The 25,619-nt window shown below is 38.1% G+C and overlaps 18 protein-coding genes across 18 annotated transcripts; 10 read left to right on the top strand and 8 right to left on the bottom strand.

Annotated features, from left to right (window-relative positions):
* Window positions 1–16: 16 nt before the first annotated feature.
* Window positions 17–457, top strand: NEPG_02612 (uncharacterized protein; the record flags this gene model as incomplete). Its single annotated transcript, XM_013204985.1, has 1 exon — window positions 17–457. The coding sequence occupies one exon, from the start codon at window positions 17–19 to the stop codon at window positions 455–457; it is 441 nt and encodes a 146-aa protein (XP_013060439.1).
* Window positions 458–567: 110 nt separating this feature from the next.
* Window positions 568–1,077, top strand: NEPG_02611 (uncharacterized protein; the record flags this gene model as incomplete). The annotated part of the gene is made up of 1 exon (XM_013204984.1): window positions 568–1,077. One exon carries the CDS (start codon window positions 568–570, stop codon window positions 1,075–1,077), a length of 510 nt encoding a protein of 169 aa, XP_013060438.1.
* A 650-nt stretch (window positions 1,078–1,727) lies between these two features.
* NEPG_02610 (uncharacterized protein) lies at window positions 1,728–2,330 on the top strand. Its single transcript, XM_013204983.1, has one exon. The coding sequence runs from the start codon at window positions 2,049–2,051 to the stop codon at window positions 2,211–2,213; it is 165 nt and encodes a 54-aa protein (XP_013060437.1). The 5' UTR covers window positions 1,728–2,048; the 3' UTR covers window positions 2,214–2,330.
* On the bottom strand, window positions 2,192–3,304 carry NEPG_02609 (uncharacterized protein). The gene has a single exon (XM_013204982.1). It carries the CDS (start codon window positions 3,242–3,244, stop codon window positions 2,513–2,515), a length of 732 nt encoding a protein of 243 aa, XP_013060436.1. The 5' UTR covers window positions 3,245–3,304; the 3' UTR covers window positions 2,192–2,512.
* Window positions 3,305–4,070: 766 nt separating this feature from the next.
* Window positions 4,071–4,842, bottom strand: NEPG_02608 (hydroxyacylglutathione hydrolase; the record flags this gene model as incomplete). The annotated part of the gene is made up of 1 exon (XM_013204981.1): window positions 4,071–4,842. One exon carries the CDS (start codon window positions 4,840–4,842, stop codon window positions 4,387–4,389), a length of 456 nt encoding a protein of 151 aa, XP_013060435.1. The 3' UTR covers window positions 4,071–4,386.
* Window positions 4,843–4,873: 31 nt separating this feature from the next.
* On the top strand, window positions 4,874–5,375 carry NEPG_02607 (uncharacterized protein; the record flags this gene model as incomplete). Its single annotated transcript, XM_013204980.1, has 1 exon — window positions 4,874–5,375. The coding sequence occupies one exon, from the start codon at window positions 4,874–4,876 to the stop codon at window positions 5,312–5,314; it is 441 nt and encodes a 146-aa protein (XP_013060434.1). The 3' UTR covers window positions 5,315–5,375.
* A 139-nt stretch (window positions 5,376–5,514) lies between these two features.
* On the bottom strand, window positions 5,515–8,529 carry NEPG_02606 (uncharacterized protein; the record flags this gene model as incomplete). Its single annotated transcript, XM_013204979.1, has 1 exon — window positions 5,515–8,529. The coding sequence occupies one exon, from the start codon at window positions 8,527–8,529 to the stop codon at window positions 5,545–5,547; it is 2,985 nt and encodes a 994-aa protein (XP_013060433.1). The 3' UTR covers window positions 5,515–5,544.
* A 38-nt stretch (window positions 8,530–8,567) lies between these two features.
* Window positions 8,568–9,056, bottom strand: NEPG_02605 (uncharacterized protein; the record flags this gene model as incomplete). Its single annotated transcript, XM_013204978.1, has 1 exon — window positions 8,568–9,056. The coding sequence occupies one exon, from the start codon at window positions 9,054–9,056 to the stop codon at window positions 8,568–8,570; it is 489 nt and encodes a 162-aa protein (XP_013060432.1).
* Window positions 9,057–9,064: 8 nt separating this feature from the next.
* Window positions 9,065–9,736, bottom strand: NEPG_02604 (uncharacterized protein; the record flags this gene model as incomplete). The annotated part of the gene is made up of 1 exon (XM_013204977.1): window positions 9,065–9,736. One exon carries the CDS (start codon window positions 9,734–9,736, stop codon window positions 9,065–9,067), a length of 672 nt encoding a protein of 223 aa, XP_013060431.1.
* Window positions 9,737–10,150: 414 nt separating this feature from the next.
* Window positions 10,151–11,041, top strand: NEPG_02603 (uncharacterized protein; the record flags this gene model as incomplete). The annotated part of the gene is made up of 1 exon (XM_013204976.1): window positions 10,151–11,041. One exon carries the CDS (start codon window positions 10,151–10,153, stop codon window positions 11,039–11,041), a length of 891 nt encoding a protein of 296 aa, XP_013060430.1.
* A 255-nt stretch (window positions 11,042–11,296) lies between these two features.
* On the top strand, window positions 11,297–13,070 carry NEPG_02602 (uncharacterized protein; the record flags this gene model as incomplete). Its single annotated transcript, XM_013204975.1, has 1 exon — window positions 11,297–13,070. The coding sequence occupies one exon, from the start codon at window positions 11,297–11,299 to the stop codon at window positions 12,974–12,976; it is 1,680 nt and encodes a 559-aa protein (XP_013060429.1). The 3' UTR covers window positions 12,977–13,070.
* A 241-nt stretch (window positions 13,071–13,311) lies between these two features.
* On the bottom strand, window positions 13,312–15,036 carry NEPG_02601 (uncharacterized protein). The gene has a single exon (XM_013204974.1). The coding sequence runs from the start codon at window positions 15,016–15,018 to the stop codon at window positions 13,570–13,572; it is 1,449 nt and encodes a 482-aa protein (XP_013060428.1). The 5' UTR covers window positions 15,019–15,036; the 3' UTR covers window positions 13,312–13,569.
* A 1,831-nt stretch (window positions 15,037–16,867) lies between these two features.
* Window positions 16,868–20,081, top strand: NEPG_02600 (uncharacterized protein; the record flags this gene model as incomplete). Its single annotated transcript, XM_013204973.1, has 1 exon — window positions 16,868–20,081. One exon carries the CDS (start codon window positions 16,868–16,870, stop codon window positions 19,886–19,888), a length of 3,021 nt encoding a protein of 1,006 aa, XP_013060427.1. The 3' UTR covers window positions 19,889–20,081.
* Window positions 20,082–20,405: 324 nt separating this feature from the next.
* On the top strand, window positions 20,406–23,365 carry NEPG_02599 (uncharacterized protein; the record flags this gene model as incomplete). Its single annotated transcript, XM_013204972.1, has 1 exon — window positions 20,406–23,365. One exon carries the CDS (start codon window positions 20,406–20,408, stop codon window positions 23,307–23,309), a length of 2,904 nt encoding a protein of 967 aa, XP_013060426.1. The 3' UTR covers window positions 23,310–23,365.
* Window positions 23,366–23,820: 455 nt separating this feature from the next.
* NEPG_02598 (uncharacterized protein) lies at window positions 23,821–24,309 on the top strand (the record flags this gene model as incomplete). Its single annotated transcript, XM_013204971.1, has 1 exon — window positions 23,821–24,309. The coding sequence occupies one exon, from the start codon at window positions 23,821–23,823 to the stop codon at window positions 24,307–24,309; it is 489 nt and encodes a 162-aa protein (XP_013060425.1).
* Window positions 24,264–24,512, top strand: NEPG_02597 (uncharacterized protein; the record flags this gene model as incomplete). The annotated part of the gene is made up of 1 exon (XM_013204970.1): window positions 24,264–24,512. The coding sequence occupies one exon, from the start codon at window positions 24,264–24,266 to the stop codon at window positions 24,510–24,512; it is 249 nt and encodes an 82-aa protein (XP_013060424.1).
* Window positions 24,513–24,724: 212 nt separating this feature from the next.
* On the bottom strand, window positions 24,725–24,931 carry NEPG_02596 (uncharacterized protein; the record flags this gene model as incomplete). The annotated part of the gene is made up of 1 exon (XM_013204969.1): window positions 24,725–24,931. One exon carries the CDS (start codon window positions 24,929–24,931, stop codon window positions 24,725–24,727), a length of 207 nt encoding a protein of 68 aa, XP_013060423.1.
* Window positions 24,932–25,051: 120 nt separating this feature from the next.
* NEPG_02595 (uncharacterized protein) lies at window positions 25,052–25,272 on the bottom strand (the record flags this gene model as incomplete). Its single annotated transcript, XM_013204968.1, has 1 exon — window positions 25,052–25,272. One exon carries the CDS (start codon window positions 25,270–25,272, stop codon window positions 25,099–25,101), a length of 174 nt encoding a protein of 57 aa, XP_013060422.1. The 3' UTR covers window positions 25,052–25,098.
* Between the last annotated feature and the right edge of the window lie 347 nt (window positions 25,273–25,619).

Here is a 25,619-nt window from a genome sequence, read left to right as displayed (position 1 = left end):
GGATAAGACGTGGTCGATGATAACTAGGCCCGAGCCTAAAAAAGATCAGAATAAAAGAAGAAGACTTGAGAATAGCAATGAGATGTGTGACATGGACAAGACCGTAGAAGAGATGCACAATGATGGATTTGATGTTGTATTCTACTACATTAAAGAGAATATAAAAACTACTGAGTTTGTGTTTGCACAGTTTAACCCTATTGATGCAGAGACAATTAATGCTGCATATAGAGAAAACGAAGCAGAAGCAAAGAAGTTGTTTGATGGGTATGTGCCAAATAATGATGTTCCACGAATCCCACTCTTTCTACCTAGACTAATGACCTCTGCAGTGCATTTTGGTCCATATGTTCTAAAGTCAGAAAAATATAAAATTATTCCCAACAAAGACTACCAAAACCCAATTGCCATCGAATTTTCCAATTGGCTGGATGTTTTAGTAAAAGAAAAGATCTAAAACTTACAACTATAGAACTACTTAAAAATTTTAGACATGAAATATACTATTACAGCGATTTCTACATACTAGGTCTAAACACTCCATACGAAGACTGTGGCTGCTACAGCATGAAAGTTGATCAAACAAAATTCAAAGATCATAGTATAAAACTCACATGGAATGTAAAAAAGCAACTTGGCATAGAAGAGTACACTAACTATTTATTTGATATAACCCGAACGTCGTCTTTGATAAATAGCAAAGATCTAAATCAGAAAAAAATTACTGATTTATCTCTATTCTTAAAAATGCTTCAAAGAAAGCACGTGTCACATGACATGCTTCGTTATGGGATATGCATTTATCGTAAGGGCACCACAAATCCATGTTTTACAGTAGTTCCTTTATTATGCCCAGAAATGAAAACCCATATGAATGACTTATTCTGTGAAGACCATGAAATGCATCACATGCTTAGTCCATCATTAAAAGAAAACATTGAAGGTTTAAAGGAAAATCATGGCATAAATATTTCAGATATTTTAAATGTTTCTAAACTATACATAACCATTAAGGATGTTAATTATACAAAGTCTAAGCTTGGTTTACACTATACTATAATGAACTCGATCTTTTAGTACGTATGATTGAATACACGATATATGTGATTAAATGTTAATCATATGCCTTTACTATTTAAGTAGTTATAAAAATAACACCAACTAATAAAGATCTATTTCTAACGAGTATAAGCATTTGTCGTATCTTCTATTTCAGGATAAATTAAATTTGTTTTTATCCCAGGCCAGAATTACAAGTCGGAGTCAGAACATATATGTTTTTGTATGCTAAGAATAGCATTTGTTAGCATGGCATGAGTTATTGTAATGTTTTACATAAACATGACAGCTCAGACTAAATCAGAAATTATTGTTTACACGACAAGTCAACATAAGTTAAATTGATTTTATGGTCTATAAATACGTATACAAATTCAATAAAAGTCAAAGTTTAAGAATGCCTTTTCCTAAGAAAACAACTTATGTTAAGAATGAAAACAATAAATAACCAATTAAATAATACCATTAACAAGCACGGCTGTTCTAGAGGCTTAGTGGAGTATTATATAGAAACTTCACAGTTGCCACGTACTGGGCACAATAGTATTAATAATTTAAATAAATTTTACATTTAGTTTATTCCTGCTATAATAATAAATAATCCTTTCATTTTTATATTTAAATAGAATTATATACATGTTTATTTTTTATTTTACAGCTATAAGAGAAACCATTAGTAATAAGATACACATAGACTATTACCAAGAAAGCGTATATGAAGATAAAATACCTGTTTAGACCAAACATTAAATTATACTAGAATGGGATGGTTTAAAGCACTAGGAACAAATTAGATACACCTAGAAATGGCAATGTAAACATCCAAATATAAGAAACAAGAACGTTAGATACAGATCAAACTCTAATAATAGTTGATTTCTTAAAGCTACTTGATATATTATTGAAAAGAATGCTAGAACAAATTTAAAAAGCAAAAAGGTTTATAAATATGAGTTGTATCTTTAATAAAGGTTAAAAGTTGAGCAAAAATGAACAATTCAAAGAAACTAAATAGAAATATAAAGAAAATTCAATGCATATGTAAAGAACTCAACAATTCTCATGTAAGTGTAAGTGTAAAGAATAATAGTATACTTGAATATAACCCGAAGCACAAACTAGAAAAAGGTGGGTATTTCTCTAGTAACTATTAAATATAAAAATAAAAAATAGTTCCAGAAAATTAAGCCAAGACAAAATTCTATTAAATAACTATTAATATAGTTGAAATTCGGGTAGCCTATAGGATATTTTTAGTTTAGAAATATGTGACTAATTTGCATATACTATAAATCATCATGCATTATGAATAAATACTATATGATTGGTTTACAATTGCTCTTAAGTCGGCCCACTTATAAAAATCTGCAATTATTAGAACATGCAAGAATATTATAAGCAGAGCAACTGCATAGTATACCCAAAAGAATATGTGCTGATTTTTTGTCTTTGGTCAAGCTATGTGGAGTATGCCCACTTTGGATATATACTTTTTATTGGACAGAAATAGCATGTAAAATATTCCTATAAGTATGCTCAGAGCTTTCCACCCAATTCCTATCCACAGAAGAATAACTATATTCTCGTCTTGTCTTAAACCTGGAATTTCGCTGTATACAAGCGGAATAACAATCATAAAGAAGACAGCACCAAAGTGCATATGTATTGGTACGCAGATAGCAGCGACATGCACCTGGTCAATTATAATGTGTCTGTAAATCATATAGAACCCCATTGAGCATGCGCAAATGAGAATTAAAATCCATGGATATACTAAATTAATAAATATTCTAAATATATGAGTACTTGCAAATTCAAGATTCTTTTTAAGCATGCTATCTGGCATAACACAGAAATTACTTCTCCATATAATAAATGCACAGAAAGTTGTGACTACATAATCAAATGGTATGAAGATGGTTCTATAGAAGGAAACTAGCAGTGTAAGAAGTTTCTGCATTGTACTGAGAGTCTCAGAGTCGTTTGAATTTTGTGCATTCGGGCTATCATCCGGGGATGGATCTGGTACTTCTTTATTTTGAGATATGCTGGATAGCTCATCTACTTCGGGCTGTGCAATTGGAGCATTTGTTATAAATGAAGTGGTATTTTCTTCTATTGTATTATTTTCTAGATTTGTTATTTTAAATTTTACTAATGTAATTTTTTTGTGCTCTTGGTCCATTCTTCTGTAATCGAATTTAAATATATTTGAATTTCTATTTGTGCTTTATTGCTACTTAAAATCAAATTAAAAAAGTTTAGTTAATTAAAGTCATTATTTTAGAAAGAAATCTATGCCCATAAAGAAATTCAAGAAATTGTGCAGGTTGGTTTCTGTTGTATACTAAGACTAATATTACTATCGCAATACATGAGTTATCTGAATGTTCACATAAACATGACAGTATAAATTAAATCAGAAATGTTTGGTGACACAACATGTCAACATAAATTAAATTGACCATACGTCTATAAATACGTATATAAATTAAATAAACATTAAAGTACCATAATGACTTTTTCTAAGAAATCAACTGTTTCTATTATATAATAACCCGAATAACCCAATAGAAGCACATGTCCATCTATGCAAGCTTATATAGAGCTGTTATACACGGGTATTTAAAGCTATATAACCCGAATAACCCAAAAGTTTGAATGGGTTCATTTAATGTAACAGAAAATAAACAATTGTACGTGTTTAATTTTAGAGAATATTAACATACTAGTGCAGTAGAACATGGTGGATTATGTCAAATACACAATTAATTTTCAAGTTATACCTTGGATTGTTTTGAGTTATATGTGCCGGCCAAGATATTCTAAGTAGTTATAGGCGATTAATTCGGGTTGTATGCAATAGATTCGGGTTATATCAGAGTATTTTATGGCCTAGTTTAAATTAAAGTACTATTTTTGTGTTCTGTGCTAGTTTGAGGCGTTTTAGTAGTTCTTATAATAATGCTCTTTTTCCTATAATTTCTCAGTATATACAATAGAAGAAGGCATGCATTTTTATTTTTTTACTCGGCTGCTTTTACTTTTGTGAGTTATACGTATTTTTCATTTGGCGAAGTGTATGGATAATTTCCGTTGGAGACTTTCCAGAGAACTCCTTGTTCTTCTCTACCAAACTGGTGTTCATGTAAAAATTGTGTTTCCTTTCCTCCCCCACGGTTAAAAAGATTCTTTCAGATGAGCATAGGCCTTCTGGGTCAGGAATAAGCATTCTTCTAAATTGCAGATTGCTCTCTTTATACTCATGGCCGTAGTATACAATAGTATCTGAGGGCAGGCCTGAAATTTTCTTCAGTGCGCTGTGCATCATTTCTGCTGTGCCTTCAAAGAAGATCCGCAGCCCAGATAAAAAAGAGTGTCACCCACAAACACAGCAGCACTTTCCTTACTGGTTGTATCATAGACTGTGTATGCAAAGCTGTCCTGGGTGTGGCATGGAATGTGCATGCACTCTATGCGCAGTGCGCCAATTGATATGACATCACTATCCTTACAGATATGCGTTGCAAATGACTGGTGAGAGCCTGCATATATAGCTGCGGTAGGGTGCATTCTTTTTATTTTTGCATTCCCTGCAGAGTGGTCTTCGTGGTGGTGCGTTGTGAGTACTGCTATTTTTGTCTCTGGTGCGGCCAGAAATTGCTCGGCTTCTTTTTCTATTTTCATTGGCTCAACTGGGTCGACAAAAACAAGCTCATTCTGTGGACCAACTATTATATACATTAAGTTTGTTTCTCTTGCACCAATTGGAATAATCTGCATACACTAGCAAAAGTTTTCTCCTTTTACCCCTATGAATCGCAAGATTATTGAAGTAAAACAGTTACGAGGAGACTGCAAAGTGGTGGAGGCAGCCCCAGACCAGGTTGTGTACATTGCGGACATTGTAGAATCGCAGGTGATAATAAAGGGGTCATGCATGAAAGTAGTCGCAATCGATGTTCACAAGAGCATGATTGTAATTAAGAAGGCCATGACAACAGTGGAAATAGCCCGGGCAAAAAGCTCGCTGTTTGTTGTGGGGGGCAGCCCGCTCACGTCTCTTGAGCAGTGTATAGAGTGCCGCATGGGCACAGTGGAGAGTCCTACAGAGATACGCATGCGGCGGTGTATGTCGATTTCTCTGGTATATCTGAAGGGGGTGGACACAGACAAAGAAACCGTTAGTCTCTTGATGGAATGTGCCAGAGCGCAGAAGAGCAGCACCTTCCAGACGAGATACAGACGGTTGTAGAGAACGGGGTGGCTCAAAGCAATATAATAAAAAATGGATAGGGCAATAGGTACAGGTAGCCAAAAATAAAATATTTTTATTCATTATTTTTTTAGTTTAAAACAGTTTATTGATATAAGGTCTGAAGGATCTCGAGCAGATGGTTATCTGGCACCATTCATCGCTTATATAATGAAAGCACGGCAGGGCCGTGTATAGAATCTGTCTAGCTGTTTTTGAGCAAATAGGCCTTAAAGGATATTTTCAATTTGAAGGGGCCGGTTTACGTATGTGTTGTTCTTGTGCAGGCGAGGCCCAAGCTTTATTTTGGTTCTTGGCCGCTTTGTTTTATTTTCAGTAGTTTTATTTTTCTCTATGGCACTAGGTAGTATGGTTCCTACTGCGAGTGGCACTGTAGGTAGCACTGGTGATGCTGAGATCGCAGGTGTTTCAACTGTAGTAGGTATTTCAGATGTAGTGGGTACAGAAGGTGAGGATGATACTTTAGGTGTAGTAGGTGTTTCAGATGTGGTGGGTATTTCAGATGTAGTGAGTACAGAAGGTGAAGATGATACTTTAGGTGTAGTAGGTGTTTCAGATGTAGTGGGTATAGAAGATGAAGATGATACTTTAGGTGTAGTAGGTATTTTAACTGTAGTAGGTATTTCAGATGTAGTGGGTACAGAAGGTGAGGATGATATTTCAGGCGAAGTTAGAGGATCTGTTTCTGTTTCCTCGCAGGTAAATAGAGGCTTTATTTTTTCTTCTGGTGTAAGTTCCCCTGACATAGTTATTTTGAAAATATCATCCAGATCATTAATATCAAAATATTCTGTGGATGGGATTTCATCTGTAGTATTACAAGAGGTTTCTAGAATGGCTGGATTTGTTTCAGTAGGTGTAGTAGATAAATTTTCTTCTGCACCAGTGTATTCTTCTGGCAATGATTCCTCTGCTGTGTTAATAGATTCATCTATAGTAGATAAAGTAGGTATAAATGTTTCTGTGCCAACAAAAGACTTTTCTGTGGCAGGAGTTTCATCTACTGCTTTTTCTGTTATAGTAATAGATTCATCTATAGCCGGCACAGTCGGTATAATTGTTTCTGCAGTAGATATAACTTCTTCTGTTGTAGTGGGCTCTTCTGGAATAGAAGGCAGAGAACTTTTAGAAATACTATTATTAGAAGCCACAGTGGGGGCAAGAGTTTCCTCGGATGTAGTCTCTAATATGGAAACATTCTCGGTTTTTAGAGTAGAAGTGATTTCAGTAGGCCGAATGCGCTCTTGTTCCTCTGTTGTTGGTTCTTCTGTTGCTTCTGACAAGCTCATTTGACATTCCTGTGACTCATCCATAAGCTTATCACTTCTCTGATACATATACGTGTTAAGCAAGCGAAGAGAGTTAATTGCTTTATCAAGAGAGCGAATGGATGAATCTATACCGCCCGAATCTGTTTCAGATAGAACGAAAGGCAAATCTTCGGCTAGGGGCATGTGCTGTTTTGCATCTTGCAGAGTGTTGATTACTGCTTGGAGCGGCTGTTTGAGCGCCTCCTCCAGGTGTGCAACTGTTTCTGAGAAAGACGCACGTTCTCTTTCCTTTGATTCTCTTGCCAATAGAATAGCCTTTTCTGTATCATTCAATAGCTGTGCAGTGAATTTTATACTGTCTGAAAGACCTTGTATGTCTTTTATTTGCTGCTGAACTGTATTCTCCTGCTTTTGTATATCACTCTTTAAAGAAGGCTGTTTTTCACACTTTTCCAAGCTTTTTTGTAGCTCGCTCTTCTCCTTAGAGTCCTCAGCACATATATCCTTAACAGAGAGCGAGCATAGTGCCTTTTCATGCGGGCTGTTTGTTTTTTTTGCAGCATCGCATATAGCAGTAGTCACTGTATGTGCCAATGGTTGCTTGTTGCTGGATTTGCCAGAAGATTTCTTGCCTTTTTTGCTGGCTGCATCCATAGATATTTCTACACGGCACATCTTCTTTATTGCACCTTCTAGTTTTGGATAGTTCTTTATTTTTGACAAGGCTTCATCGGTGCGCTTCTCAGATGTGTTTCTTTGTTTTTTTAGCGCAGCAGCTTTATCCTCCATACCTTTCAGAAGCTGCTTTATTTCCTGTGTGCTCTTTTTTATGTCTGCACTGACCAGCTCAGTTTTTTTCGTCCCTTTTTTGTTTTTTCCTCTTGCTGTAATTTCACCTGTGCCGAGTAGAGTGTTTATACTAGACCATTCCTGCTCATTTTTCTTTTTTAAATCACCTATAGCCCCTTTTCTTGCTTTTTCTTGTTCTTTCTGCTGTTCAATCTGCTTTTTGAGGCTCTGCACAGTTTTGTCAAAAGCCGCAATGTCTTTGTCAAGTGCACTGGCTGTGTTTTCCATCTCTGATGCACTGTTTGTTAAATCTGCAGTGTCTTTGCTTATTTTGGAGAGTGCTGCATCCTGAGCAGCCGCTTCTTTTTCTAGCTCTGTAATTCTCTTCTCCATTGCGCTGTTTTTTTCACTTGTCTTTTTTATTTCTTCTACTGCCTCTTTTATCTTCTCTGATACCCTTTTTTGCGCAGAGGGCTGGAATAGAAGGCTGCTTTCTGGGTGCAGAAGGCTTTCAGGACCAGCTGTGGAGTTTAGGGATATCTGCAGCTCGCTTGCTGCCAGCCCCCTTTTCAGCCACTCAATAGTCTCTGCTTTCTTCTCTGCAGGCATTCTGTTTATTGCCCCAATTATATTATTGTCAAAGTCGCGCAGCAGATTATGGCTCTCGTTGTATACATACGGCTGCGGTTTATTCTGAGCACTCTCACTATCTGTACCTCTGTTAATGGTAGAGCTTCCTTTACTCGAGCTATCTAATATAGTTCCTATGGGCTTTCCTGTGCTGGTGTCTAGTTCTGATGTATTATATTTTCTGGCCTGGTTTGCTATTTCATTGTTTAGGTAGTTGGTGAAAAGGCACTTGCTTTGTGCTCCTTCTAGTGACTTATATCTTTTTATTCCGCCGCTTTCCAGCAAATCAATAAACCACATGATGCCCTTCTTCACATTCTGCATAAATTGCACTTCTATAGAAAGTGCGCGAAGACCCTTATTGAGCACAGCTTTTGCAGCCTTTTCATACTCGCTCTTTAACGCCTGCTTCACAGAATTTGTTGTTCCCTTCTTATGCTTCGCTAATAGATTCTCTAAAAACGCCTTCTCTCTGTTAAACAGCCCGTTAACAGTGCCTGTCATGCTATAATACTTCTGCGCGCTGTCTACCAGTACGTTCTTTATTGCTGCAAGCTGCTCAAGTGTGGCGGTCTCTGGGGATAGCTTGCTGATAAGGTGAGTAGTGTGGCAGCATCTGTATTTACTTCTCTTTCTAGCCTCTGTGCACTCTTGCCCAATTCTTGGTCGCTATTTAACTCTTCTTCTATATATACATGCATAATGTTTCTAACATGCTTTGATAGAGAGCTTATTTGGTTTACGCCATTTGCTGCCAGATACTTAAAAAGGTGTGCATTCTGTGCTTTTTTAAAGAGAATCTTTTCCTCTATTTCAGACTGCTTGCAACCAGCACTGCCTTTTCCTTTCTTGGTATTGCCTTTGTTCTGCGCGCATTTGCACGGGGTGCTCTGAAAGGCCTCTTCCATAAGCCACTCCAGCTCCCAGACAAGATTTTTTATTTCAAGCAGCCTATATGTCTGCATGGCTTTAAGCATGCTGTGATGGTTAACCACACCAGAAGTAGAGATGAGCAATTCAATGTTTTTCATATGCCTGTTCATGCTAATTTTTCCTTTTCTATAAGAGCCAAAAGCCCGTCTGCATCGCCGTACCCAACTGATGCCTTCTTTACAAAGTCTCTTAGTCTGGAAGGAAGCATCTTTATTTTTAACTGTATGCTGGTGCACCCGCTCTCTACCAGGCCATCTGCCACTATCCGCGAGAGCAAAGAGTGCATCGGGCCTGAGGTTATGAAAGCCCGGGCCACTGTGTTGTGCTCAGGCAACTCTTCTGTCTGTGAGCAGCTGCCAGGCATCGGGAATTTTCTGGGGTGTTCTTGGTGCACTCCCTGTGCATCAAATGGGTCAACAGAGCTGAGTAGCAAAGACAAAGGCGTGCCCAGCTCAAAGCTCATTTGTCCCTTTGTGCCAAACATAAAGTATGGAAACATTTCCTTGTGGGGGTGTTCGCGCTCTCTTTTCTCTCTGGTCTTAATATCACCATCTGCAATTATTTCTTCCATCCCCAGCACAGAAGGTATGGTTCTGTCTGTTTCTTCTGCCACTGGCATATTCCCTGCAGAATATGGAATGTCTGTGCTTGCTATAGGCATGTCAGCTCGGCGCATAATTTGTGCACTGTTTGGATCAGTGTTTATATTGTTCATAGACAGCCCGCTTGCCACAGAAAGGGCAAGCACGCTCTTTGATAATATCTGGTCAATCTTCATAAATATTTTTATTTTGTTGTATATTTAGCACTTACTTCCATCTTGCATCAATCGCCTTAAAAAATCAGACTTGCCATCTTATAGCAATAGTAATAAAAAATATATAGTCCCAAATAACACTGCACTAAAAACAAAACAATCTGACAAATACCCAGAAATTACATTTGAGCTATAACCCGGAGATAGTAGGCGTAATACACCTACGCCATAAACAGCTCTAGCATGCAGCCGGCCTTATAGACTCTGTTAGGCTTAATTCCATTTTTCATGTTCGGGTTATTTCTAGCTACTTAGAGTATTTTGGTTCTAAGCTAGTTAATTGGCTGTGCTGTAATTAAATTCTGTTTTTAAAAACAGCAAAAATATAAAAATGCAGAAAAAGCTGATATAATAGATTTTAATTCTAAAATAAACATGCATGCACAAGAAGGCCTAGATGCACATAATAATATATGCAGTCAGAAATGCAGCAAGAAAACAAATGATTTAGATAAGAATGTGAGCACAGATGACCGAGGCAACTATGAAGGCAGTTTTAATAATGTAGACAGTGTTATAACCATAGACAATCCAGCCACTGTTGAAGTTCAAGGCCGCCAAGGGGATGTAGAAGAGTGTGCGAGCAGTCTATACGAGCAGGTGTTTAGCAAACTAGACACAGAGGAAAGAGCAGGCAGACTTGTTTGCTTTATAGAGAAGGCCAAGTATTTCTACAAGCACTTTGTTATTCCAGCAGACTTTATCTTCTCTCTTATATACTGTCTCTTTATGACTATTGCACTAATAAGATTTATAGCACGGCATGGTGGTGTTTCAGCCATTTATCTGTTCATGCCCAGATATATGAACTATGCAGTGGTATGCATAGTGTCTGCTGGCATTGCATTATATGTATACAGTCTGTTCCAATACAGCACTCACATGGGAATAAACAGCAAGCAGGCACTGCGCAGTTATAAAAAAAGAATTGAGGTATACTTCTACATCCTTGTAGTGCATTTACTACTTTATGTCATGGCAAGTATATTTTTGTCTACTTTTATTTGCGTGCATGTCTTCTCTGCTGCCTTTATTATGCTAAAGTTCTTTTTTCTTTTACTGGGAGTAGGAGACTACTGGTTTGCGCCATACCCACAGCAACCAAGAGTACCCTTTTTCAATCCCTTTACAACTGTCCGGGGCATACTCTATTTTGCTGCGTATTATACGCACAACATTGTTCTGTGCATTGTGAGCGGGTTGATTCTGTGCAAAGTGGAAACAATAATCGGCGATGATAGCTTCTGTCTTTGCTATTGCATATAACCCGAATACAATCAATTATTATATAATACCAGACTGTGTAAAATTCAGAATTAATACGTGCTGGTGTGTATTAGGCTATATTTAAGGTATGCTAAAGTGCAATTGTAGTATATTCAGTCTGCAGTTTGCTGTCTGTTTATTCGGGGTATATATCTGAATTTATATACTACTGCACTGAATCAAATTTGTTTTTATATTTACTGAATATGGAAAATACAGGTAGGCTGGTTTATATACCAATAAAACAGAAGTGGTATGGAGGGATACTCTAAAGAAGAGGCTGATCGCCTGCTAAGAGTAGAGCTAGACAAGATTGTGACAACAAAGATATACAAGCTGGAAGGCGATGAAAGGGTATATGTAATGCAGCAGAGGCTGTTTGAGATTCTAGACAGTGCAAAAAACACGGCCGAGGAGGTTGACATGGCTGTGCGGCAGTGTGTGGTGTACTTTATAAGATCACTCAGCAAAAAAAAGATCCTTGAGCTGAAGATACCAGAGGGCCAGAAAAGCTCTTTAGTGTGGGTGCTTAATAATGCATATCCAATGGACAGCACGCGGAAAAGCTACAGTATGTTTTTGCCGCTGGTGAAGATGTACAAAAACCGGGTGGAGAGTGACAGCATGGGAAGGTGTGTGAAGGACATGATACCTGACGAGTTTGCAGACCTGGTGTTGGATGAGCTTATATTTTGGGCCAACGTGCACAGCTATGCGCAGAGCCTTCCACCGGTTGAAAGGATTGTAGAGCTGAAAGAGGACATCTCATGCACAAAGCTGCTAGAGGTTGCACTGGACACAGTGAAAGTGTATGAGTACAAGTTGGCCCAGATACAGCGGCTTGTCCCCATGCTGATACCGCGGTGCAAGAAAATATCATTCCACCACATACATGAGGACTCCGCAGATACTATTGCTGCAAAGATAGAGAAAAGCAGTCTTCCTCTGAGCCAGATGATAGACCGGTCTATCAAAAGAGTGCTTGAGAGCCTGAAGAATCCAGAGTGGGATCCGTATGCGTGCAAGGATGTAAAGTTTTTGAAGGGCATCCTTGATAGGTGGAATGGGCCCAGCAAGGCGTGCTACAACCTGCCGCTTGAGTACTACAGAGAGATTCTGACTGCGTATGCGGCAAAAGACGAGCACATGATATACAGCAAGCTATCCGAGTACAGCAGCTATATCAGAACTCTGCGGTATGTAAGCATGCCGCTTTCTAAGTGTGTGTCAAAGAAAACTGCATATATGGATGGAGACCTGCATGGAAGAGACTTGTTCCTGCAGGCATACATGCGCATGCCCAATGACATGGACCCTATCCCGCTAGAACTTATTCCGCGGGCGTCCACAGCTAAATGCCTCACAAAGACCCAGCTGGTGTTTAATCTGATTACTTCTACAGTCCTTGAGCTGTCTTGCGTGTTCTTTTTGTTTGCCTCGTCTGCAATGCTGCTGGATGTTTCTGGAGACACGTCAGTGAACTTCCATGGGTTTACTGTGTGGGGGTGGAAAGACACTCTGGCATTCCTTGGGTGGCGAGGACTGTGCCTGGGGATATACACGATGTGTTTGTATATAGCGCACAAGCAAATTGACCGGTGGTTTGGGCTGCTGGGCATGGACTCCATAGAGAGAATAAAGCTCTTCTTCTTAGTTGGTGTGATTATTGCATCCACAGCTGCAGGGTATGCAGTTGCTGTGTTCGCACCTGGTATTATGACAAGTCCTTCAAGCATTATTGTTCTGTACACAATGGGTGCGGTGCTTAAAATATCTAACTTAATTGACATAGTAGTGCGGAGAACAACCTACAAAACACGCGAAGTGATATCAAGCACTTGGCCAACCACAGTGGCTTCTATACTGATATTCCTGGCTATTTTCTTTATTATGCATATTAAAAGCATAACACAGACAGTGTCACCAGCAATTTAGTGGTGGTAGACACAGTATGCATGCAGATAAGGCGCCTGGCGTTGGTTATAAATCACACCAACTTCTCTGCGCATGCACTTCAGGTTATTACGCAATAAACTTTTGTTCTTTTGTTTCTGAAGTATTCTGGCTGTTTATGTATTTGTTCTTTGTTAGACAGAAGAAGAAGAAAATAAGAGCACACACAAGCCGGGCTAGATATAGTTTAACATCACCTGAAAGTAACTGAAATTAAATAGAGCCGAATGAAGAGTGAATATAGAAGACAATAGATGGCATTTGATGTGTTTTCAAAAACCCACTGTAAAAGTGTATAAGAGGCAGAAGGTTTTTGTCGTTGGTGTCTTAATACCATATTTAATATTTATTATCGCATTGTCATATATAGTGCTCTACAGTGTGAATCTCATGTAAATAGCAAAAGATAGTACTTTAAATCTATCTGCCTAAATAATTTCACTCTTTTCTTCTTTTGTGAAAGTATTTGTATTTATTTACTATAATAGCCCGAAAGTGCACCACAGATATAGCTAATTTTAAAAGTGCATTTCGGGTTATATCGGGCTACTTCATTTAAGACAGCTGTGCATTATCTAAAAGATATGTCGCACAACTATCTCTCCCATGCACTGAGATTTGTGGTTGTGCCTGAACAGTAGAAATAATACGAGTACAATCAGATGTAGAAATACTCCTGCCCAGAGCGGGTTCTTTCCCTCCATCAGATCTGGAAAAACTGTCATTTTGCCGCGAAAGTATCCATCCCCGCGCCCCGTTGCTAACTCTGCCCACAGCGGCACAGAGCGTATGTACCAAGACAGGCCAGTGCTAAAGCCAGCAGAGAATAAACACGGACAAATGCACTCACCATCCACCAGAGTATAATACCATAGAGTGCGTTTGGCCTTTACTACAGGAATGTGGTCTGGGTTAGTAAAGCGCATGGCACATCCCTTTTGCTTTGGCCCCCAGGTAAGGCTAGTAAATGGGCTGGGGGCTGTCTTGTCTGCCCCGACATATGTGGCCAGTATTCCCAAATACTCCTTGGTGAGGGCATCTGGTTCTTCCTTCTCCTCAATTGCGCGCAGCAGCCACTGCTGGGTTATCATGTAGTACCTGCCGCGGGGCTCTTTCAGCGCCTTTGTGCATAGTGCTTGCACATTCTTCCTGTACGCATCTATTGCGCTTTTTAAGTTGTGATATGAGCACAGCGTGGTTTCTCTGAACGTGTACCACAACTTTTCGTTGAATAGGCCCTGGTACAGCCATACGATGTCAGTCAGCAATGGCAGACTTGTCCACTTCCCCACAATCCACTTCAGCTGGAAGGCACTCCGAACATGCACAAAGGACATCTGAGTGCCCGGCGGTGTGCGGGTTGCATCTATGCACTGCTTCCGGAGGTCCAGGAGAAACTCATTTGCGCTGGAGAAGGACGCTGGGAAGTGCCTCAGCTCTGAATCAGGTATCTCTGGCACGGATATCTCCCGTCCTTCGCAGGAAAACCTTGCCTGCACTTCATCAAGCAGCCTTATCCAGTACTTTTTCTCTCGCACCAGAATTCTGCACAGCTTCAGAATGCACATCTGCCGAAGAATGTCCAGCTGCGTGCACAGCGCACTCTCCTGCTTGTCCCGTATGGAAATGTATACATTTGTCCACCGAGTCAGCTTCTTCTCTATAACCCGAAAGAAGTACTTCTTCAGCTGCTCTAGCTGCTTTTTCTTTTTTAGGAACGCAAGCAGACTGTGGCTCTCATGGATTGTAAAAAGGATGCACGGAAGAGTATTATTTATCGCATACTTCTGCGCGAGGTAGCAGTCATAATCGTGCATCTGCGGTACAAAAAGGCCTTCATGCAGCCAGTAGTGATTTGCAAAGAAAAAGGCTGCATCCTGAACCGTGTCCTGCCGCGGATCTGGGCCCTGCAGAATTGTGCAGACACGCTCCATCATGCGCCTCTCCTCTCCATTCATTTCAGCCAGCGGCTTGAAGCGAGAGACTGTTTCATGGCTATGCACTTTTTTCTCTACGCAGCGCATTGAAGACTAAAATTTTCATGTCTTTAGTCTTCTCTGCTGTGAAAAGCACAGTGTACAAGCACAGCTATAGCAGAAAATTCTCTGCGCGCATAAATAGATCGTAGATATACTATTCTATGCACTTGAAATTCTACTCTGGATTGCTGTATATAATGGCATAAAATATACTATTTGATATATTTGTTCCTATACTCTCGCATAGAATGCATGGAGGTATTTCAAAGAGTATATGGCTAGTGTGATTTTGATACAATAACACTCGCCTGGTATATTGTAATACATATTTGCCGTCTGCACTATTTTATTACTGAGACAGGAGCTCTTTGAGATATATTCCGCTGTGAATTTGTTTTGAAGGTATTTGATATTTTATTTTTCTTAGTTCTTTATTATTCCAGTATATGAATATTTATGTTAATTTTAGTTTCTGTATATTTATTATCCGCCAGTAAGAAAATAAATAAAAGCATAGAAGAAATATAAGTCATCTTTTTCTTGTCTAAATTGAATTTAACTGAAACCCTGCACGGTCTACTAAACTACAGCATGATATATACACAATATGAATACATAAATCATATATATTGTTTGTTCTATCTGATATTGGCAGAATGTCTACTATACTATCGTAGTACAACAGAAAACAAGTAGCAACGCTGAATTACACCACTAGGAAAGACATAATACTGTGCTAAAAATAAACAATAATGCTAGTTAAAAATGTTCTAATGCTATTCGGGTTAAATCTTTATAGCCCAGAAGTCTGAAGTGTGCCATTGTATAATCTAAAGTTCTAGTGCATGGCCTATTTCGGGCTATTTCATACTATTTCAGTCTGTTTTTATTGAATTGTGCCTGGGTGCATTTTCATACCATTTCAGAATGCATTTAGTATTCAAATAATATTTCTGATTATTTACTGCTGTAGAAATACATGTTCTGTTTATTACACCATATACCAAAGTGTCTTTGTTAGCAGATATGCCCTGTCCGTGTTTGAATTTTCAATACGTATGTATTACCAGCACTGTATTCATGGACAGTCTATGCATTTTTGGTTCGCATCTATATTATGTGCTTTAGATTGTGTATGTTGTTTATTATGCCATAAATTATTCTCTTCTGCCTCTTACATTCTCTTGGTTTGAGTGTTTGCGTTTGGCTGTTTAATCCCTTTAATTCCCCTTGTTTTGCATAATAATATTCAAATGGATTAAAATTGAACTTGTTTATCCTTTGCACAGTAATTTATTTTTAAAGTGTTTATATACTCCTGCAGAGAAGTGAACACTTTGGCTATAAAAAGTAAACTATGCATAATTTATTAAAAATAAAATATTATTTATGCCTTACAATAATTAAAAATATAGTACAAAATTATAAAGCTATTGCATACACATTAAAACAGCCCAAGCTGTATCAATAAACTGTTTTAAGATAAAAAAACTGCAAATAATTGGCACATAAGACATATACAGACAGAGAATAGACCACATGAGCAGCACTATTCTTTATAAAGAAGTGTGAGGTTTTTAAAACACTTTAACAAATACTATCCACACTCTCTATACCAGTTCTATACATAAATATATAGAGTGTATTAAGAGCACTGTACGGATTTATTCTTATGTTCTTCTATTCTTCTGAAGCCTTCTATTCTTTATAGGGAGTGTGGTGTAAGTGCCGCTTAAATACAGCATTACCTGCTCTATGTACAAATATATGCACTTGTATGGCTTTTTGCCGATTCTTTAATTTCGGGTTAATTCGGGTTATACTTTGAGTATTCTAAATATTTCCTATTACAGCATAAATTAAAAACATAAATATTTTTATTTTTATTAGAATTATGAAATCAAAAATGCCAGAAATATCTAGAAATTTAAACAGACAGGAAAACACTCGGCATGCAGTAGAGAAACACTGCAAAGTGGGGCTTGAGTGCATTAGAAAGACGAGGTGTGTTATGGTCCTGCTCTTTCTATCGCTAGCATGTGCTACAAATGATTTATGTGCATTTAAAAATATGCTAAATAGAAAAGAACTAGAAATCAATCCACATGGGCCATTATCAAAGGAAAGAGGAATTCTGCACCAAGAATGCAATCACATTGAATTAAAGCAGCAGCTAGATCCAAATAGTAATTGGCACTATAAACTAGAAATTAAAAAGTTGGAGAAGCCAACTTCTAGTTCAAACTATACTATTGGCCGGAAAATCAGTCAGAAGAAATACACTATTTCACAGGCCATTAATAGCAAGCTACTATCAGACTCAGACTACAAAAAAGAATACCACGCAGTACTTCAGCACCTGTTTTCTGACAATCGGTGTATAGGCATACTGAACACGAATGTCCATCATTTTTATTCTATTCTTTCTAAGGAAGAAACTTCGAATAATCCCAAGAGCTATATGCTTTTGGCTTCTCTATTTCTTCTGTCGGAGGGGTTGAAATTGCCTCTAAGTATTAATGTGAAGGGGAAAACAAATACTGTGGCTGTTTTAGAGCCAATGAACGGTCTCAACAATTCCGCTATGTTCTGCATCGATCTGTTTCTACCCAGTAATGGTGAAGAGAAAAAGCCTGCTGATGATAAAAAGAAAAAGACACAAGATGATGATAAAAAGAAGAAAAAGCCAGCCAATGATAAGGGACAAAATTCGGCTGGCGATGAAAAGAAGGCCTCACTAGAAATGACAAAAAAAAGTGTGCATAACATAAAAGCATGTGCTGAAGAAGGTTTAATAGAAGGCTGTGCTGAATGCATTATTACTTTTTTTATAAAATACTGCGAGAAATGCAATTCAGAGCGCGAAGGATTCGCAGAACCAAACACATACCAAGATTATATGACTGGAAAGTTCATGAATGCGCCAGGCTTTCTCATACAAAACTTTGTGCACCAATACATAAAAGACGACACAGATAAACGAATGCTGTTTGCTTCTAGCGTGTACACTCTGATACAAGATTGCCTGCCACTCGAAGAGTGCCAAGACCCGAAATTAGCTAAATTGGGCGAGCAGGCAAAAAATATACTCAATAGATGTTTTATTGAAAAAAGCATCCTCAATTCAGAGCTTTTGAAGGCAAAGGAAAGGATAACAATAGACAATATAGCAAATGTAATATCTGCGGTGGGTGTTTTGAGTGACAGTACAAAGAAAAAAATACCAGATAAAATGGAGGCTAAGCAACAGATTGAGCGTATAATAGAAAAAACCCCGGGCAAAATCTTTATAGATTTTCTACTTATTGACTATGCAGCCCAGGGGTTGGAAAGTTATAAACGGGCAGATAGTAAGGATAATATAAGTTTTATTAAATCCGGGTTTGAAATCGCAAATGAATCATCACCTGATTCAGGCGGCAATCTAAAAGGGCTGGTTTACATTGGGCATCTTTTAAAGAGGCATGGCTATATAGAGGTGGTCTGTGCTCTGCTGGTCCGGGCGGCCTGCATGGATTTAGATGGCAAGCGCAGTGTGGCGGCTATTATTAGAAACCTGCTTTGGTATAGAAGCTTTAATATTGACGAAACACAAGATTTCAGTCGGCATCTTATCGTTTTGATAGATCTTTTAGGAGAGTCTAAAAAATATTTTTATTATGACAAACTTCCTAGCGACTTTGCTATACGGTTTAATGATATTGATAAAGAGAAGATAGCTCAGTCGACTGCTAGCATGTGTTCATATCTATTAAAGAAGAAATCTATGAACCTTCTGAATAGCTTCATAAAGGCATACCTTCAAAACTGGGCTCGGTTTGGCCTGCCTATTATTTCAGAGGTGTTTTTAAAGATGCCTGGCCTATTGGATAAGAAAGATTTGCTATTTCTACTAACTGAAAAAGGAATGAATATTAACTTTATTACAAAAATAGCAGAGGATATAGAAACAGAACATGGAAAGCAGGATATAGAAAAAGAGTTTATAAGACTGCGTATAAAAAGAGACTCTACAAGGCAAAATACCAATAATAGAAGACATTCATTATTTGATATACCTAAAACCGCCATTGATATGGTTAGAAGGGCGTCTGGCTATGGCTCAGATTTAATATCACAAAAAAATACTATTGCAAATATGCCCATACGTAAAAATGACTATCAATTGGTCGTGAAAAAGCTGCACCTGGTGGTTTTAAAAATAGTTATGCAATGCAAGTTTCATTTTAATGAGATCAAGGACGAAATGGTAGGCCTAGTGTCAAGCTATAGTGTTTTTAAAGAAAATGACATAGAGACAATTAAATGCAATAGAAATAATATTTTGCTTCTAAACGAAATTATACTGTTGATTAATGACGTGAAACAAAGCTTTGGCAAATTAGATGATTATGAAATATACCAGAAGCTTACAAAACTGGATAAAAACTACACAGATACGCTAAGGGCAATACAAGTTACTATCTTCAAACCCAAAATATCTAAAATCGTGGGAATGTGCGTTAGATTAATAGATGATATCAATACAAGAAAGCGCAGTGAAGAAGCCACTAAAGAAAAGGAAAGCATTAATACCGAGAATATTCAAGAAATCATCAATAAAGAAGATACTAATGAAGGTGCTGATAATAAAGCCAATGGTAAATCAGCACATATACAAAAAGTAAGTGATATTGTAGATGATATAATAAAAGGGGAAGAAAATTTGGTAGAGCCGTTAGAAGCACTGGAGATAATATATAAAGAAATAAGAGATACGAACGACATTCAAAAAGCAAAGGACGCATTGACAGGAAATAATAATAATATGGATATTTTTGCATGCATATGCAAACATATGTATAACAATACAGAAGAAATAAATGATGTGGTAGAGAAAGACCAACAACCCAGCCAAAGCTTGGATATGGCATAGTGTAGCCAGAACCCGCTGACCCATTTATAGCATTAGAACGCTTTATTTCAGGCTATACAAATAAGATGTTTCTTAGTTAAAACTAAAATTACACAAAAATACAAGTCGGTAGTTTAAATATTTGGGTACGGGGACTTTTTTGATTGAGATAGGAGACTAAATATAGACAGGCCTATCTATATACACTTCTTTCCATTGGGTAAATGTTTAATAAACATAGATTATTTAGCTGCTTCTTGTATGAGCGTGGTATGGTGTTTTGGTCTTCTCCCCCACTTTATATCCTCTTCGTACATACTAGGCACTATTAACTCAGAATTTCTTGGTAGTTATCACATCACAGTATAAATTGCTTTGCAATTTTGGGTTATATTTTGCATGTACTTTGTAGAGCATTTAAAATTATTTTGAATTATTTAAATCACATCCCCTCTATGCTATGGATGTTTGGCTATAATAATTCGGGTTATTCGGGTTTTTAATGTGATAAAGAAGTTTTTAATTTTAGTATACCCGAATGAAAATGGAAGATATAATTTTCGAGAGAACCCGCTGTTTTATACTGATAAATACTTGGAAGAAGACCTGCCTTTTGACACTTGTATTCATAGTTAGCACAATATGCGCGCGAGTATGCATGAAATCAATAGAAGAAATACATACAATGGATATTAAATGCGGCACGGTAATAAACCCAGATGGTGCACTTTCCCCAGTCCGCAGGCATGTACAGAACAGAGGCAGGCACGCGCAGAACATGCGGCAGTATTTCTCTGGAGTAGACACAAGCTTTTCTCTAAAAATAGACAGCAGCGGGGAAGACAGCGATTGCACATGCGAGTACCGCAAGAATCCAGTAAACGACAAGGCACACATTAATGTGGGCTTGCCCAAAAAAACCTGTATATACTTACAGGCATTCACGGTGCAGATGATCAACATGTTCCCCTCTGAGGAAGGGCTGCTGTCCATTGAGTCAAGCCAGTCTGACTCGTTTTATCGGTTTATGAGGGAGTATAAAAGCAAGAAAGATGCTGTGTATCTCCTTGCAGCACTGCTCCTTCTTTCAGAGGGAGTGGACATTCCGCTATATGTGGATGCCAGCACCACTAGTGAAGAGCCGTCTACAGTACTTTCTTTAAAAGCCGAAAATTGTGCAAAATTCTACATCAATCTAGAGATGTGGCTTGATAAAACAGTGGACGGGAAGAAGGTAGAGCCAGTTTACCAAAAAAAGACAGAAGATATTGTGAAGTTCTTCAAGCAGCTGAATAATCCTAGATGCAGCTTAGAGGTGCCAAGTATATTTGCAGAGACCGGTAGATACGAAGAGTTCATAACAGGGAATTTTCTGTGTAGTCCGAAATTTCTTATCCAGTCGTACTTTTTTGAGTACATAGACAGCACGGACATGTATAAAGACTTTGTAAAAGCTGTGCACACTCTGTTAGAGGAGCAAATTTCACACGCACCCAGCGAAGAAAGCGTGCAAACAGCACGTGCAAAGCGGGTGTTTTCCTGTCTTTTTGCACATAAAGCCCAGATAGAGAAAGGAGTAGAGTACATCTCTCACCTACAAAAAATAGATGCCATAAAAGATGCATATATGGTACTTCCCTTTACATGCTCTGCGCAGGTGCCCGCGCACACTAATCTTCCAGAGTACGACCGGTCAGAAGAAAGGTTCAAGTTTGGCAAATGCGTATGCTATGTCGGCCGCATGGAGTCCATCCTTCTAAGCCTTTTCTGCTGCATTGTCTTTAGCCCTGTAACAAAGAAGTACAGCACAGCCCATCTGCCAGATGCATCTCCAGGCCTAAAGCACTTCTTTTCTCAATACAGAAAGCCTAAAGAATATGCAGACTATATCATGCAGAGAGATTGGAGCAAGGTTGTCGCAGGCCTGCCTAGCGCCAGAGTCTCCTATATAAGAAAATCTCGCAATAAAATTGCCTTTGGCTTAATAAACATGCTCTATGCTATATCTGATGTAGTAGGGCAGAGCACGTGTGTTGAAGATGCAATTTTCTGCTTAAAGTGCCTTCTTTCCAAAGAAAAGCTGAGTGCTGCAGATCAGTCTGAAGTACAAAGTAGCCTGCAGAGTGTGTTTGAGTCTCTCTCAGTTAATAAGAATGTAAAGGTGAAGTGCCATGGAGTGGAAGTAAACAGCACATACAATGGGTGGAAGGATCTGTTCACTCCCAATGGCACCTGCATTGAGATTGTTTATGCGCATAATAATACCTGTGCAGGAGTGAATCTGAAAATGGAGTATGCGCATCCCACGATTACACTTGCTTCTAATATACACTTCTATCAGCCAAAGCTAAAAGCTGCTCTAACTAATATGAAGACTCGTTATTCCAGTGCAGCCACCCACACTGAGTGCATGATGTTACAATATGCAGAGGATAGCCTGCAGAGAATACAGGCGGATGATGCCACTGATTGTATGCCCGGCACTGCGATAACGGCAACTATGAATCGCGGATACAGTAACACAAATAGCTTGCTGCTCTGTAGCAGCTTGGATAACCTGGCATGCAAGTCTCGCATTGTCGAGACATTTTTAATCCACTCCAACAGAGAAAATGTAAAATGCAACAATTCCATGGCGCGGTTTACTGCCAATCTTATAGGAAGTGCTCCGCTGGATGACCGGAATGTGCGGCAGAGCATTTTAAGAGGGTGCGTGTTCAACATGAAGTACAAATATTACTATCCACAGATTAACTATGACGTGCTTGCTATGCCCAAAGCAGAGCGGCTCTCTGTACCTATGTGGATTCTGTTTGAATCAATATTTTCCCCTGGCCTGCCAAAGCACGCTACTATTAACTCATGTATATCTTTACTCTCCGTGTACAGCAACACCAGAGAGATATTCCGCGAATTTGCAAGTGAGTATGTCTGCCTGAATATTTTAAACAGGCTGTGCAAAGACTATATTTTGGATAAGCCGGGAGACTCGCTAAACAAAATAAATGCAAATAAAAAGAGGGGGGCGGCGGCACTTAGCCATATCCTCCAGACAATGAAAAGCCACATATCCGCCCAGAACAACTACACTGTGAATGATATTTACATATGCTGGCTCGTTTATGCCTGCAGTAAAAGCAAGAATTTTAGGGAGTTCATTCCGCAGATCTATATGCATATAAACCACACTGACATGTCCGACCGGTTTAAAAATATTATAGGAAAGAGGTTTTCTGACAAAGATTTTTGCAATGTTCAAAAGTTTATAGAGAAGGAGTGGAGCCTGTTTTTCAAGAAGGGCAATAAGAGGGGAAGTAAAAAGTACTGCGAAATAGAGAAATTCTTTGCAGAGTACAAAAAAGAAGGCCCCTCTAGAGCCCACGCCCACTCAAGCAGTAAAACAAAAGCCAGCGCGCACAGACCATGCACAAATAAGAGGTAGAAGTACTTTTCTCTTTGCAAAAAGTAACAAGTACTTATGGGGCTAATAAAGTATGACTACATTGTATTATCTCATATACAAGACTATTTCTAGATATTATCTAGATGGGATTTTTAGTTTAAACAGTTTATAATATCTAGCTGTGTTACGAGTATATTTAGGATTGTATTGTTTTTGGTACTTTGTTACCTTGTGCATATTGCATTGTATATAAATGCATTCAGGGTATAAAAATATTCTTGGAGCCCAGTTGATAAAAAATTAAATGCAGAAATAACACAAAAAGGTTTATATAATTGCATATATCTAAAATATAAAGATAATTAATTTCGGGCCAGCTAGAAAATGAAAGAGAAATGCGCTTTGTTTGAGTTCGCTTTGCCTGCACTCGCAAATCTCTGAAGGAGTGAGAATTGGCATTGATATAGTAGACGACCCATAGAATGCCCAAGAAAAAAGGCATGTTCTAAATAAGAAAGGAATAGACGGCGAGTTTCATGTCAACCTGAGCATGCATACATGGTGTAAAGAAGAAGTAACCAGCGATGCAGTGTTAGTGTATCAGAAGAAAACAGAGCAATTATTAAACTTCTTCAAAAACACTGCCGACTCCAAGTTTCGGCCTCCTCTATTAGAGTTCAGAATCCCAGAAACAGATGAAGAGTTCAACTCTGGCAATTTCTTGTTCACCCCGGGATTCCTCATACAGTCCTGCTTCTTTGAGTACATAAAAACTTTAGAAGCATACAATTTGTTTGTGGGTTCGGTGTATAATTTACTTTTTCATGAGCTCGGCTATCCAGAAGAGAAAGAAGAAATAGTAGAGGTGGATGAGGAGGAAGAAAACGAGAGAGAAAAGGAGGGAGAAAATGTGTGGGTTGGACCGGGAGAAGGCAGCAGCAAAATGAGCATAAATTGTTGGTATATACCAGATAAAATCGCTGAGGCTTTTTTATGTATGAGAAGAATTCAATCGGTGAGTTTCCGAGAGCAGAAATAAAAAGAATGGCACAGCTCGCATTTGACCGGCTATTCCTGTGCAAGAACTGGTACTTGTCCAAATATGTACCAAAATATGCCAATGCCATGTGCGATATTAAGTGGTTGTGGAACAATGAATACCTCATGTGCCCTCTTCTGATCAATCTAGATCTGCCTATCTATCCTCTGTGCCATCTTTTATTCGAAAAAAGAGTGTATTGATCTGGCTGGGGAGAATTATATGGAGCGCGTTTTTTTGACCTGTTCTTATGTTTTACACTAAACCACTTTACCAAAACGCACATTATCTGGCGCGCACCAGACCATGCCCCGCTACATGGTGTGTTTTTTACTATAGAATGCATTAAAGAGCCATTTGACTACTATAAAACGCTTGATTTGTGGAGCATGAATATAAGATAGCGGTTCTTCACTTACTGCATACTCTTCAAATGGATCTGTTTGTTCATATGGATATACAAGTTTACAGTGAGTTTAATTATGTTTTTAAAGTCTTCTTTTACAAATAGATAGTAGTCATGTACTCTTGCGCCAAGAATCGGCACATTTATAATTTTCTCTATAATCTCTATTGTATTAGTGGATTCAGAGAAAGTAATAGTTTCATTTTTTATTGTCATTAATAGTGTATTTTTTTACTAAGTTTTCAAAATAATCTGATTTCAAAATACTTCGATAACTATTAGTCAAACGTGACTGTTCTCTCAGCCAATTTTGGTTTATATATTTGTCCAATAATACTCCTGCAATGTCTTTAAAATTTAATTCAAACTTTCTTATAATAGATTTATATTCTAGCCCATCCTCTTCTATTTGCCTTTTTTCTTTTAATTTTCTTTCTGGCTGCTCGTTCAGTAGTGTTAGTAGTCATTTTGCTCTCATCATATTTTTGTATTGATGTCCGTAGCATATTATTTGCATAGTTAATAGCATCTTCTCGTTTACCTGCAGTTGAGTTCATAGCATGAAGAGAGTTGAATGCTTCTTCCTGTGCTTGGCGTGTGATAGTATTTAAGGAAGTTGTGCAGATACATTCCCTGGTATCATAGATGCTTTTATTAGTCCAATATTAAAATAAATTATTTCTGTTGCCAAGGGGCTATATATTAATAATTAGTTTAATAAAATATTATCTTGGTTTTAATTTGTTGGCAACAATATCTTTAAATTTATTTCTAGGATGAACAATAATATGATTATAAAGCTACTAATGATGATGTACACGATATGTGCAAGAGTTGAGTTGAGTGACATAAAGATAATAGAAAAAACCAAAATTATTAGTAAAGAAGGCAACTTGGTAATAAA

This window comes from Nematocida parisii (genome assembly GCF_000250985.1).
Source record: "Nematocida parisii ERTm1 unplaced genomic scaffold supercont1.10, whole genome shotgun sequence".
NCBI classification, from domain to species: Eukaryota; Fungi; Microsporidia; genus Nematocida; species Nematocida parisii.
The sequence above is the reverse complement of the archived record's forward strand: the minus strand, read 5'-3'. Positions and strand labels throughout refer to the sequence as shown.